This window comes from Xiphophorus maculatus, chromosome 14, assembly GCF_002775205.1.
Source record: "Xiphophorus maculatus strain JP 163 A chromosome 14, X_maculatus-5.0-male, whole genome shotgun sequence".
Lineage (NCBI taxonomy): Eukaryota > Metazoa > Chordata > Actinopteri > Cyprinodontiformes > Poeciliidae > Xiphophorus > Xiphophorus maculatus.
The window spans coordinates 6,949,722-6,962,985 of record NC_036456.1 but is presented as its reverse complement, the minus strand read 5'-3'; the positions used below and the strand labels follow the sequence as shown (position 1 = coordinate 6,962,985).

The 13,264-nt window shown below is 41.8% G+C and overlaps 1 protein-coding gene across 5 annotated transcripts in view; it reads right to left on the bottom strand.

Annotated features, from left to right (window-relative positions):
* Positions 1–1,010: 1,010 nt before the first annotated feature.
* Positions 1,011–13,264, bottom strand: part of LOC102219765 (phosphatidylinositol-binding clathrin assembly protein-like) — a 100,783-nt gene continuing 88,529 nt past the window's right edge. For 4 of the 5 annotated variants that reach the window (XM_023346175.1, XM_023346179.1, XM_023346176.1 and 1 more), the window contains 4 exons: positions 12,486–12,509; positions 7,985–8,041; positions 6,963–7,079; positions 1,011–6,740 (listed from right to left, as the gene is read on the bottom strand). In XM_023346175.1, the coding sequence (XP_023201943.1) occupies positions 6,726–6,740; positions 6,963–7,079; positions 7,985–8,041; positions 12,486–12,509 (213 nt within the window). In that variant the 3' untranslated portion in view covers positions 1,011–6,725. The remainder of the gene's footprint in view (positions 6,741–6,962; positions 7,080–7,984; positions 8,042–12,485; positions 12,510–13,264) is intronic. The other variant, XM_023346177.1, reaches the window with a different exon arrangement.

Sequence of the window (13,264 nt, the reverse complement as noted above, 5' to 3'; positions counted from 1 at the left end):
CAGTTGTTTGGGGAAGGAATATCAGCATAAACATTTTTCATTCAGATAATTCAATTTTTAGTGCACTTTCTTCGGCGAAGAAAATCTTCACCAGTATCGTCATGTTCAGGATTTATACTTCCTTGTGAAAAATATCAACTCCCAGACAGACTTGTTTAGTTTATTGTGGGGAAAACGGCAAACTAAACCTGTTCTCATGGGAAAAAGGGATCGCTCCCCACCTAACCCTAATAACTGGTTGTACCACCTTAGGCAGAAACAACTGCCAGTAAATGTTTGGAATAACTGGAAATTAGTCTTTTCTTTTCATTTGATCCACCCTGCTTTCCAGAATTGTTTAATTTAGTCACATTGGAGGGTTTCATAAGCATGAAGGGCCCATTTAAAGTCTCACTGCAGCATCTCAATCACACCTGGGTCCAGACTGGTACTAATCCACCTAAAGAGAGGTGGGTTGGATGGTGCTGATTGTGCCCTTCTTGTATTTTACTTCATGATTTTTCGCTGGAGAGCTTTATGGTTTTATCAAGCATTGCAACTCATCCAGGTTCTGAAGCAGCAAAGTGTTTGTTTTGATGGTGTGCAGATGTGGTTTAGATCAAAGCATGTAAACATGTCGGGACGGTCTAATCAAAGTCCGAGTTTGAGCCATTACGCTAACAACTAGACAAATGTGTAGTCTCTAGATGTGCAAAGCTGGTACAGATACGTGCAGCTACTGCAGATAAATGATCGACTCAAAGCGGCTGAATGTAGAAAAGCATGCAGGACTTTTCAGATATTGTTTTGTAAGATTGGATATTATGTCACATTATTTTGCTACTTAGCATAAGCCTATCCCATAAATCCTCTATGAAATGCATCAAAGCTTGTTGCTGTAATGTGAGAAAATGTGCATGAAAAGCAGGAAGTCTGAATTTAAGAAAAACAAGTTTAAAAAACATTGAATTGCACATTTTATAAACCTAATTCATTGAATGTGTTGGATAAGATAGAACCCCAGACAAATGTTTAGGAATGGAAAATGACTTTATTCTTCCAAAAAGGAAAGAAAAACCAAAAAAATAGAGAGGAACCAGATCCCTACAATAAACAAATATACTTGCTGTAAAATAAAAGCCCATCCTTTTTCTTTTTTAAAATCAACTGTAACATTTGTTTGCCTTTCCATGCTCGATACACTCCATATATTTCTGCTTTTAAATAAATAGAAAACAATGTACAAAGAGACGGGGGAGGGGCGGCAGAGAGGGAGGAGACGGAGGAGAAAACAGAGACAGAGTAACATTTGGCATCGCTGAAAAGTCACGGCCGATCCTGATGTACGGCGACGGTTCGCAGCCCTCCAGATCTGCTCCGCCCGTCTGTTTCAGCCCGCTCCCACCACGGCGGGAGTCAGACCTGCACGCCTGCTTAGGACGCTAATGTCTTCATGTACAGGTAGAATAAAAATGGGTAAATGAAAATAAACGCGGATTATGAGGGTATGCCTTTAAGCTGCGTTGTCGCGTGTGAGTTTCTTTATATACAGAATAGTGAGGCAGCAATCCGAGGGTTGGGGGTTTACCAAAACAAACAAACAAAAAAAAAAAACACCAATGTAAAATAAAATATCTGAGCGTGCACGAAGAAGAAATCTTTGAACACACCAACTCATTGACAAGACGAGGACATCTATCAAAGTCTCTCTCTCTCTCACACTCTTTGTTCAGGTTGGCGGGTTCTGGTTGGTGCCACAGGAGAAGACAAAGCGAGCTCTTTGGGAGAAGACCGGAGAAGTTTGGCAACGCGTTTCGTTGTACTGGCTCATTCATCAACAGTCCAAATAAAAAACAGAAAAAGAAAAACAAAAATGTACGAGTTTCAGTCCGAACGGTTTCTTGGACGGACGAGTGATTGGTCGAGTCCGATCAGTCGGTCCCTTCGTCTAGTTTGGGCCGCTTATTTGAACAAAAGGAGGGAGGTTGCCACCGCTGTCATGCGTTTGAGGACGAAAACACTGAAGAAGACGACAGCATGCGCTCACTGAGCGGCCGCTCGCCCGGGAGGACCCTGCTCTCTGGATGTCCGCTACAATCGCAGTAATCATGATGTTCGGATTTGACATCAAAGTTGATCCTCCTCTGGATTGGCTTCATGCTACAACGACGCAAAGATACAGCAGCTGCTTTAAGAGTGCAGAAAGGCAGCCTCAAACCAGAGAGTCAAACCTACACAATAAAGCTGTAATAACTACTGGCTGACAGAGACTGGCCTAAGAGCACAATCCCCTGCCTTGAACATCAAAAAGCAAAATCTGTCAATCATTTGCAGAGAAACTGCTGGAGTCGAGGAAAAGCAAGTTGCGTCATTAAGGTCTGGAGAAAGTCTCACAAGAGGCCAGCCATTCTGCTTTGCAACAAGAAGACTTTATGGTTGAAAACCTCGTGGGAATTCATGAAGATGCCGGCCCAAAGTTGGAGTCTTTCTCGTCATAAACCAAACTTTTGGTCACTAAAAGTTGCTACTGTTCAAATCTGCCATGCTGAATGACATCTTTGAGGAAGACCTCAACAGAAGCTAGCAGACAGCTAAAAGCATCCAGGAGTTTCCACCCCAGGTCAGGTGGGTGGAACCATGAGGAGGATAATAACTAATGTTGTCCCAATGTGATCCAAAATATCTGATCAAGGCATTTTTAAAGGAAACCATCCATGTGTTTGAACAAACAACTATCAAAATGATCCTTGATTACTGTCTGATTTTATGTCAACTAATACCTTCCTCTATATCTATTTAATGTGACCAACTCTCTACGCTGCTGTAAGGGAACGCTGTGCAGAAAGCAGCTGAAATTTTCAAATGTTCAAAACAAAAGCGCCGAGTTCACGAAGCAGGAGATCAACCCCTGCAGAAACACGTTACACGCCGAATTATCAACGAGCCATATCACAACAGCAAGGAAAGGCGCCATAGTTAGCTTCAGGAAACTTCTACTGCATGAAAATCAGCATCAGCCAAAGCAGGAAGTGGTTTTCTTTAAACTGAAATGTTATTGTTCTGCATTTTAAAGCTGATGAGAATATAAAGTATATCAATTGTTGCCACAAATCCTGATCGGAACGTCTCTGGTTGAAATTTAACACGAGCTAAGCTGGCTAAGTTCAGGTAAGCTACTTTAATTTATAATCACTTATTTCATGATCTGGTCTTAAAACTTCAACATGAGGCAATAACAGTGATTTCAACATGTTTAAAAAGCCTCTTGATCCCATTAAATGTTCATAAGGCTACGTTATAGATCTGCAGCTCCCAGAGGCATTAGTATTCATGATTAGCTATATATTTACCTTCATTCTGACACAAAAAAGGGAGGAAAACTGAGAACACTGTCATTTAGCCGAAGCTAACTTTCACAAGGATAAGAGCTGGTCTCCAAAATGATCATTCATCACATTGATTTGTCTCAAAAACCTGAAAATCTCTGTGTGTGCTTTGCTGTTCAGGTCCAATCAGGGACGAACGGACGAATGCTGGAATAATGGATGAATGCGAGTAAGCAAGAAAAGAAGAGTTTGAGAGAAGCAAATCTCAAAGCCTGAGAGAAACTTTTTTTATCTACAGCTAAAGGACGAAAAAACACTGACAGCTATCATTTGGTTAGACACCAGCAGAGAGGACAGGACGCAGAGGGAGAACCTACGGCGGGATAAGAAGAAGCTAAGCTAAGCTAACACAAGACTGACGAGAAGCTTTTAAAGAGCAGCGTCTAACCCACAGCGACAGCCGGGACAATCTACACAGAAACTGTAAGCACTTTACATATCTACACAGACTAAATACAGACTAAACAGGCCAAAAATAGGTGCTGCAGCACTAGATCAGCGATGCCGGCAAAACCGAGGCGACATTCTGGAGGATTCACAGCAGAGCGGACGATGAGTTTGAGGCCGGACCGTCACCGATGGAATGCCGAACCCTGATGGGAATACACAAAGCTTCAAGTTCAACTTTAGAGTGGCAGGAAAAAATAAAAGTAAAAGAAGAAACGTTAGTCGGCGAAACGGCCGATAGACGAGGGCTCTTTAAACCCTAAAAACTACCCCGAAACAAATCTCTATCCTTAAAGAACACTCGACAGCTCTACTGCTGGGAGTCAGCCACTTCAGTGCAACTTTTTCGCATGTGCATTTTTGCAATATTTTGATTTTAGAAAAAGAAAAAAAAAAAAAAACAACAACAAAAGAAATTGTATCAAACATGTGGGCTTAAAGTACGACTTAAAATTTGATCCTCAGAAGTAGCCCTCAATGGGAAAAAAAGAAGAAGTCGTACACAAAGACGTGTAAGCGTACACGTGAGAACAGCCCACGGTGCAATATGCACAAACAGCCACGACTCGTGAGGACGGAGGTTCTGCCTGAAGAGGGGCCGCCATGTTCCACCCCGTTACCGTGGAGCGCCGCGCTTCCCGCCTCTCGCTCTGATTCAGTGCAATTGAAAGTGAAGTCGACTCGATTCAGTAACAAACTCGCTCGGCGCTGCCATCGTCATCATCATCAATCATGATGTGGATGTGCTGAAAGGGAGCCGCATCTATTGGTTTTAGAAGTCTGGACCGATCCAAGCGGGTTGCCTAGCGACCGTCAGGCAGAAACACAAGCAGGACCAGATCCCCGCTGGACAGAAAAATACACATTTCATCCTTATTGTCGTGGCAACAGTTCAATCATCAACTCAGCAGCAATTTAGTCGGCCAAAAATACTTTGAATATTCAACAGATAAAGAAAAACAACAAAACAATTTCTTCAAAGGAACATTCAGGCTTTTTAAAGAGCGGCTCTGTTAAAAGGTTTTCAGTAAAGAACTCATTTGCTCATCTGAACGCTACTTTATGAGCGTTTACTTTGGGTCGTTATTTACAAATAAGCTGATATTTAGGCAGAGATGGGAGGTGGTGCGCCTCTAAAAGTCTTTCTGTGTGAAACGTGTGCCGAGGTTGGAACATTTAGAGAATTTTCTGAGAATAACAGACATAAAAGTGTGACAACCAATAAAGTAGCATTCATTTAAACTGCTGTTATACTTTTGATTTTAAGGTAGTTTAAATCGGTACAAGTTTCTCGCAGGAAGATTATTGATGGCACACTACCTCCAACCTGTTTTTATGTTGCTGCTTTTTTTCAATAGTGCTGAATTTTTTGTGTTTGTTTTGTGATTTTTAGGTGCCTGGACTTATGAACTTCCCATATAGAATGTATTTGTCTATAAATCAATCAGTCAATCTGTCACGTAAATAATACTTCTCTGTAAATTAGTACCCAATGTAAAGATTCGTCTGCAGAAACCGCTCCGACGTTTTTGAGGTCGGACTTCCTCTTTGCTTTGAACTTGGTACATTTCAGACGTTAGCTTTAGCTTTCGAATCCAAAGAATACAAACTTAATCGCTCTCTACTGCAGATAACCTCTCAACAGGCACTTTGCTTTAAAAGATTTCAAACTATCCCTTTACTGCTCGACTAGAAGACTGTGCATGTCCCTTTAAGAACAGCCGTAACCTCAGTGTGCTGGATTTGTTTCCCATCAATCACTGAGAAAGACGCACACAAAGCCCCTTGACTTAAAGAGACACACACAATCTGAGTTTCTACTGACTGCAATAATGTTCACAGATGGGTAAACACTCCACGTGAGAAGAAAAGAAAAACTTACACACTCAAAGTTTTTTTTTGCTTATATACACAGCTTCATTGATTACTTTTAGGGTCAAAATCGATCCGTTTCATGTGACATTGTACGTAAAGAACCCAACCCCTGGGCAGACTAGAAGCACACAGACTGGCAGGTTTCCAGCAGTTTTCACGACGCAGCTGCAAGTCAACGATCTCCGCAACATCTGGACTCGTTTTGCTGCGTTTTCCCTGGTGGGACGAGCCCTTGAGACAAAATTTGTGTTTTTTTTTTGTTTTTTTTTGTCCCGACGCTTCGTCGATCTCCCGTCTTGACGTGAAAGCGGCAGAGCTCAAGAAGCCATGAGGAGAAAACGCTGGGTTACTGTTTGACGCTCCGACAAACTGCTGTACAAGCCCTGATAACGGTAAAGGCAAAGAAAACAGAAGGGGAAAAAAAGAAATACATGGATTGGAAAATTACAGGAAACATACTTGAGAAAATGTGCCTCTGCGTTTCTCTCTGAAAAACAAACAGAGACTGAGGGGGGAGGAGAGAGAGGAGAGGCTGCATTACCTGGAACAACTGCTGCGAACACGCGCACACACACACACACACACACACGTCCTCTAATAAGAGGACACGTCCTCCCAAGTTGCTGTTGCAGGCAGACAGGAACTCAGAGAGGACAATATAGCACCAGTTTGAAATAAAGCTAATTCTGGATTCAGACACCAAACCGAACAGGCTGGGTGAAAACCAGACGTCCGTCCATCCCATCCCTCCGTCTGCACGATTTAAAACACAAATGATAAACACAGAGAAGCTCCACACTCTCACACACACACACACGCACGACAGCAGTGGTTCCAGCCGGGACAGAGTCCCACACCCTCCGCCCCTCATGGCCTCCTTCTGTTTCGGTGTCTGTCGGTCAGCTTGTCTGTGTCTCTTCGTTTGCCTGATCAAATCGTTCCCCCCTTCCTTTCGATCGTCCTCTCGTGAGTTTTTGTTGGGGGGTTTTCTGCTGCTTTGTTTGTCGCTTTTGGCACTCAGCTTCCCCCCTGAATGGATTACATAAACTGCATCTGGATGTGAAGAGAGAGAGGACAGAAAAATGAAATCAAAACGAAATCCACAGGATTATAACAGTCCCATAAGCAAAGAGAGAAAAACGAGTAAAACTATTGGCACAAGGGGGAAGAAAATAAATAAATTATAATTCAACAGATTGAAGCTTTATTTTCCTAATTTGTCCAGAAATCAGTTGAAAAGAAGCCAATCACTGTGCAGGAGTTCGTGGCAGCTACCTGGGCTCCTGGCATGGGCGCGAAAGGGTTGGTGGGTCTGAGAACAGGCTGGTTGTACATCATCGGCTGTGGAGCCATCACAGGTACCCCACCCATCTGAGCCATCTGGGGAGGGACCTGAAGAGCCACGGCACACACACACACACACACACACACACACACACACACACACACACACACACGAAACCCATACTGGTGTGAGATCACCGGAAAATGGCTGGAACTAAATTCAGGGTAACCATGAAAAAAAAACAACAACAACAACAAAGGTTCACCTTCCAGAAATACAACCCCAATGCACAGCCAGAGTTACAATGCAAAGCACAGGTCAAGGCACATTGACGTGTTCTTATGGCCTAGTCAAAGGCCAAATCTGTAACTCAAACTGGTAGCTCTACAAATTATTGACTCAGAAAAGCTGAATGCAAATCTACGTCACACTTACAAAAAAGCGCATCACACAAAATTCTGATAAGTGTAACGTGCAAGCTGGATATCCTGAAAAAGAGCGCATCAAAAATTAAGGCCTTGAAATGTCTTAAAATAATTTTTTAAAAAGCCATCCTTAAATGGGCTAGTCATAAGTCTTAAATTTCGTTGCTGCAGGACTATTTAATCTTTCATGTAATTTTTCTTTTTCTTGTGGGATTTTTCTGTCAGGCAAAAGTTTGCACAAACATCTATTTTCATTGCATTCTGTGTAACAAGGCTACCAGCTGACAATATATTCTTGCTACGTAGCCTTTTTATTTGATTTTTTTTTGCATCTTCCAAGAACTAGATGCTAATGTATCACCAGTTGGTTGGAGGACATTAGTTTTTGCCACTGGCTCACTTCATGTTGCCAACTGGATCCCCTGATATCTGTAGTTTTTAATCAGCTTTGTGTTAAATCTAATTCAAATTGGCATTAAAAAAATGTCTTTAAAAGCCTTAAATTTGACTTGCTGAGACCTGCAGATATCCTGGTAAAGTAACGTAACCAAATATGAGGAGAGCCACTTTTTCCGTGCAATACTCACCATTCCATACACAGGCACTTGTGGTGTGGTCATGGGGAAAGCCATTGGCGCTGGAGCCTGGAATAAATAAATAAAAATAAAAAAATCAAACGGTTGATCTCTGAAGAAAATAACCAACCTGCTTCAGTTTCAGCCTCATCTCAATTGTTTGGAGAGAAAAAAAAAAAACGTACAAAGAGCACAAAAACCTGACTCGGCTTGAGCGCCTTTAAAACCCTCAAGTGTCCAACTTGTGAAAGGACAAATCATTTAGAGCTCGAGTATGTGTACATTCAGCGGCACAGCGAGAAGCTAAAGTACTTAGCGGATGCCCACTGTGAGCAATCATTCCCTCCACTTCAAAAGGAGAGGCACAATGAGGCCGCGCTCTGCTTTCTGCCATGTTCAGGGCAAATCCAATCCGCCGCACCTGAGCGGGCTTCCTGTTGTTCAACGCCATGGCGATGTACAGCTGTTGCTCTGGAAGCAACGCCTTTCTGCGTCAGAACTGCTGATTTGTGATTGAGAAATTGGTATGTTTCTTTTTTTTTTTTTAAAGAAAAAATATAGTCTAGGAATGAAAACAGTGCAATATTTCCATTATACAAAGTAATTAGCTGCTCCGGAAAGTCATGTTTTGCTTTATTTCTCGACATAAAATGATGGATTACAGTAGTCAAAGCGTCGCCACGGTAAAGTTTAGGGTTTTATGGGGAAAAATAAAACTGCACCAGCATTATCCTTTAATTGCTGTTTTTGCATCAGCTCCTTAATCAATGTTTTAAACTAAGTGGAAGTTACTTAAGATGGCGGATCTGTCCATAAAAAGCGACTAAAGAATTTGCAGTGTGTTGCGCCCGGGCTGATCTGCTGCGACGCTGTGTTCACACCGCTTTATCGAATTACAATCCTGCTTTGTGTTGCTGCGGTAACATCAGGGGCAACAGGAAATATGCGGAATATCCTTCTCCCTTTAATGGTGGTGAAATATGAGAAATATGCGTCTTTGTTCAGCTGATTGGCAATTCCTTAAAAAAAAAAAAGTCTGTCACATATTTTGGGAAACAGTAAATTTTTAAAGACTTTTTTAAGACCCTTATGAAATTTAAGACATCTATCTCCACGGAAATACATGAAGTGCGCGCAGCCAATTAGCTAATACTCATGATAGATGGAAAAAGGCTGGTTAGCTAGCTAGCTAGCAAGGAAATGTTAGCAGTTAGTTACCTGTGCCAACACTAGACAAAATAAATGTATTATTTAACTTTTTTGTAGATGTCTGAGTGCGACTCAAACTTCTGGACGACAGAAAAGTTCAGCGAGAAAAATAAATAAATAGAATATATAATTTATATAGTTATGTCAAGGCAAAATGTCAGACTTGTGATCAACATATTGAAGAGCAACTTGCATTTAAAAATGAATTTCAGATTTCAGACATTTTAAGGTCTAAATTTTGGTAACACAAATTTAAGACTCTGAGGATGTGCCTAGGATTTTTCAAAACCAAAGTTTCCTAAGAGATTTTTGCCCTTGCTGAATAAATATACTCAAATTAGAGGTGTTGTTTTTAAATGTATGCTATTACAATAAAAGACGTAACATTTTTACATAACATTAGACCACATCTGCATAACTATGTGCTTATCAGCTTCGGCTCTTTTTAAGGAATGATCCCGCAAAGCACAAACTTCAAACTCAAGGCTGCGCCGCCTTAATGGCAGGTGCAGAACAAGAACAGATGAAAAGCATCACTGTCGTTCTGCAGGGTTTTAGACAGGTTCTCAATAGACTTATCTACCATCACAGCTTTCAATTGACTTTTAGAGGAAGGATAAGCAGAAGGAGTGATTCTCTTCCCAGAGATCTAAAGGAATAAAAAGGTATTAGACCAGGCGAGGTGAAGCTGAGAACCCATCTTAGGAGGCAATCAATCCGATTGATCGGTATATGCTTGTAGTTGTGACCCTGGAGAGCCGGTTGTTGCTCACCCCCCCGATCAATCCGTCTCAGATGTACAAAACAAAAAAAACACCCAATTCCGACTCCATTTCATCAAATATACATTTATCGCCCGCTCAGTAACTCACCGCTAGTTCAGAAGTTGGAGTATTTAAAGCTCTATCAACAGATTAAGTCGACTTTCCTGTCACCTGCAGTTTAATCTGTCATTAATTCACAAAGCGTTCGTCTCCCAGTTGTACCGCCCCGTCTCCTTTATCTGATTTTTTTCATTTTTTATTTTCCCCCCAAATCAAAACATGAAAACATGAATGGGGGGAAAAACAAAACAAGAAGCCGTTTATGCAAAGCTTCAGACTCTCCCTCACTCTTGGGGTCCATCTGTCTTGGCGCGCAGCTGTGGGCCTTCGCCGCCTCGCCCTCCGCACTCATCCGTCTCCGTATTCTCGTTCGGCGACTCAGTTTTATTTTTCACCTGCCCGTTTCTGCCTCCTTTATGCCGCGTTTCGAGGTACACGCTGCGCATCTCACCCCCCCCCTTCTTCCCTTTGATTCTCCGCAGTCAGACTTCCAGCCCACTTAGCCTCCTGCAAGGCTAAATGGGACGGTTAAATGAGTGAGACGCTTTCCAGGCTCCCGAACTTAAAATGCGAGACGCGTCTCCAGCTGAGACTGTTGCAACTTTCTGGCCAGAGTCTCTGCTGCAAGCATTTCATCAGCCGCTTTAATTGCTGCTCTGCTACCTGTGATGTTTTCCTCAACCCTTCTACAAGCTACGACGAGTGTTTATGGAAGTCGTTTTGAGCCGCCTGTGTCACCAGAGGCATTTAAATATCAGTTACAGGCTGATCTGTTCCTTCGTCAGCATTTAATTTGGCCTTTTCTCGTTAAAAGTACAGCAGAATGGAGATGCAATGAATCATGCCTAATCTCTTTATAGTTTTTCCTTAGAAATATAAACCGAAAACAGTGCGACGGGTTTTCTTTTTTTTTCTGATTCTCCTCAATAAAATCTAATAAATCTAAACCAAACGCTTCAGAAATGACCTAATCTGATCTCTCGCTACATATCTTGTACATAAGGCTGAAACGATTAATCGTGATTAATCGGTTATTGAAATGGTTGTCAGTTAATTTAGCAATCGGTTAATTGTTAACTGGACAATACAGACTCAAAAACAAGGTCATTTGCTGAAAAAGCAACATGTTTAGAGCAGTAATCAAGTCAAAACCGTACAAAATATATTCACATTTTGCATTTAAAATTATAATTTTAATAATAATAATAATAAAAACACCTTTGTCTGTAAATGCGTTATACCCAAAGCGATCCCTGGTCCAAATTCACTAAATAAATGCTGTATTATTATTGCATTTAGGCAATAAAATGTTTATTGTCATATTTGAGGTAGGAGTTGATTTGTTTATTAACATTATAATGCATTTCTAATATTGCATAAAAATTCATTTGGGTCAGTAAATGAAAAATCAGAATAATGTGCCAAATTGTTTTATCCAGTCGTTACTCTTATAATCAATCTTATCTAGACTTTTTCAGATTGACTTGGGTGTATTTTGTTACTCCGCTGCTGTAACAAGTGAATTTCCTCACGGTGGGATTAATAAAATGACTAATCTGCTGTAATATGTAGAAAAAGCCCACCTGCAACCCGATTTAAGCTGTTCTGTGAAGAAGTCAGGATTGTTCCAGAACAAAGGCCAGCTAGCGAAGCGTATCGCTCATCATTTATCGTGACGAATTTCTTATCGCGATAAGGATTTTGATTTGCTGTTGTCACGATAAATTCCAACGAAATTTGTTTAAACCCCCTGAAAACTGTCCATGCTGTTGAGATTGTTAGTTTTACTATTGTCCTCCACTGTTTGTTCATTGAGAGAATCAGGAAACAGAAACAAGTTTGAAAATACAATTGAGTGCAGTCACTGTGATTGCGTCACAGTTTAGTGACACGAATCACATTTCTTTATGTGGCTGGTGAACATATTACAAACGGGAATGTTTTTCAGGAGCAGCATTTGTGTTTGTGGGACTATGATTGCCGTGACACAGAGTCACAGCCACAATCATATAAAAAAAGATGTGATAAATAGTTATTGTCGCTTTTATTGCCATCAATACCACAAAATACCGTGGTAACATTTTAAGTCCATATTACCCGTCCCTATTGTGAACCGCTCTGTACTTCTTGAGGGTTTCCGAATTAAAAGGTTGTTTTTATTTTAAACAATTAACAGAATAACAGGCAAAGTACAAAAGAAACTCATAAGAAAGCCTGATTAGAGAGGCTCAAACAGCAGAGCTGAAAAGCTTGGTTAGTGCTTAGAAAATTGGAGCACACACTGGCGGCTTGTACAGCTCAGACACGAGGAAGTTATGTGTAGAAACTGAGCAGAAAGCAAGAGTCCAAATTCTCCAACAAGTGTCTCCGGGGAACACGAGAGCAACAGGAGGTAAAGGAGGGGAAAGATGAGGAGGATAAGCAGACATTTCTGAGAGGCTCGTTGGGACTTGTCTTACTAAACAGAGATAAGTACTTACATAACTAGTATAGAACATTCCATTCTGCATCAGGACGCAACAGGGAAAAGGGACAAAGGACAGAGAGGAGGAAGAGAAAGAGAGAGGGACGACAAGGAGGAGGGGAGGCGAGAACAGGAGAATGAGCGAAGTCAAACAGGAAGGAGAAGATGTTTACGTGAAACAAAGGACGGTGAAGAATCGGACAAGTAAGCAAAATTTGTGGAAAAGGTGGTGAGGACAGCAAATAAAAAATGAAAAAAAAAAAAAAAAAAAAAAGGAGCACAGAGTTCTCAAAGGAAGCAAAGAAAACCCGGGGTCACCATGACGATGGACAGACGACAAAGGCAGCGTGGCGAAAACAGGACGAGTGGACGACGACGCCAAACGGGAGTCACCGCGGAGCAGGACGGCAGGCAAACACGGGAAGGAAGACGAGCGGATGACGGTGCAAAAATGCCAGGAAGGAGATATTGGACGGGATGAGACAGCGAGGTGAGGGAGGACAGGGAGTCAGGAAGAAGAAGAGGAGACGATCAACAGGAGAGGAGAGCGAAAGAGAGAGAAGAAGAAGAAGAAGACAGGGTTAGTGACAGTTTTGTCTTCGTCAGCCAAAAACTGCAGAGCAGAGATCAGGAGGACAATCAGGAGCTGCAAAGATCAGCACACATCATGCACACGCAGCTAAAGACCGCACTGAGATAATGTGCAAATATACACACGCCCACACACTGACATGCACTGAGAGGAAAAACCAGCATTCACTGCAACAGTTTCTGACCCACTGAGCATCCCGGTAA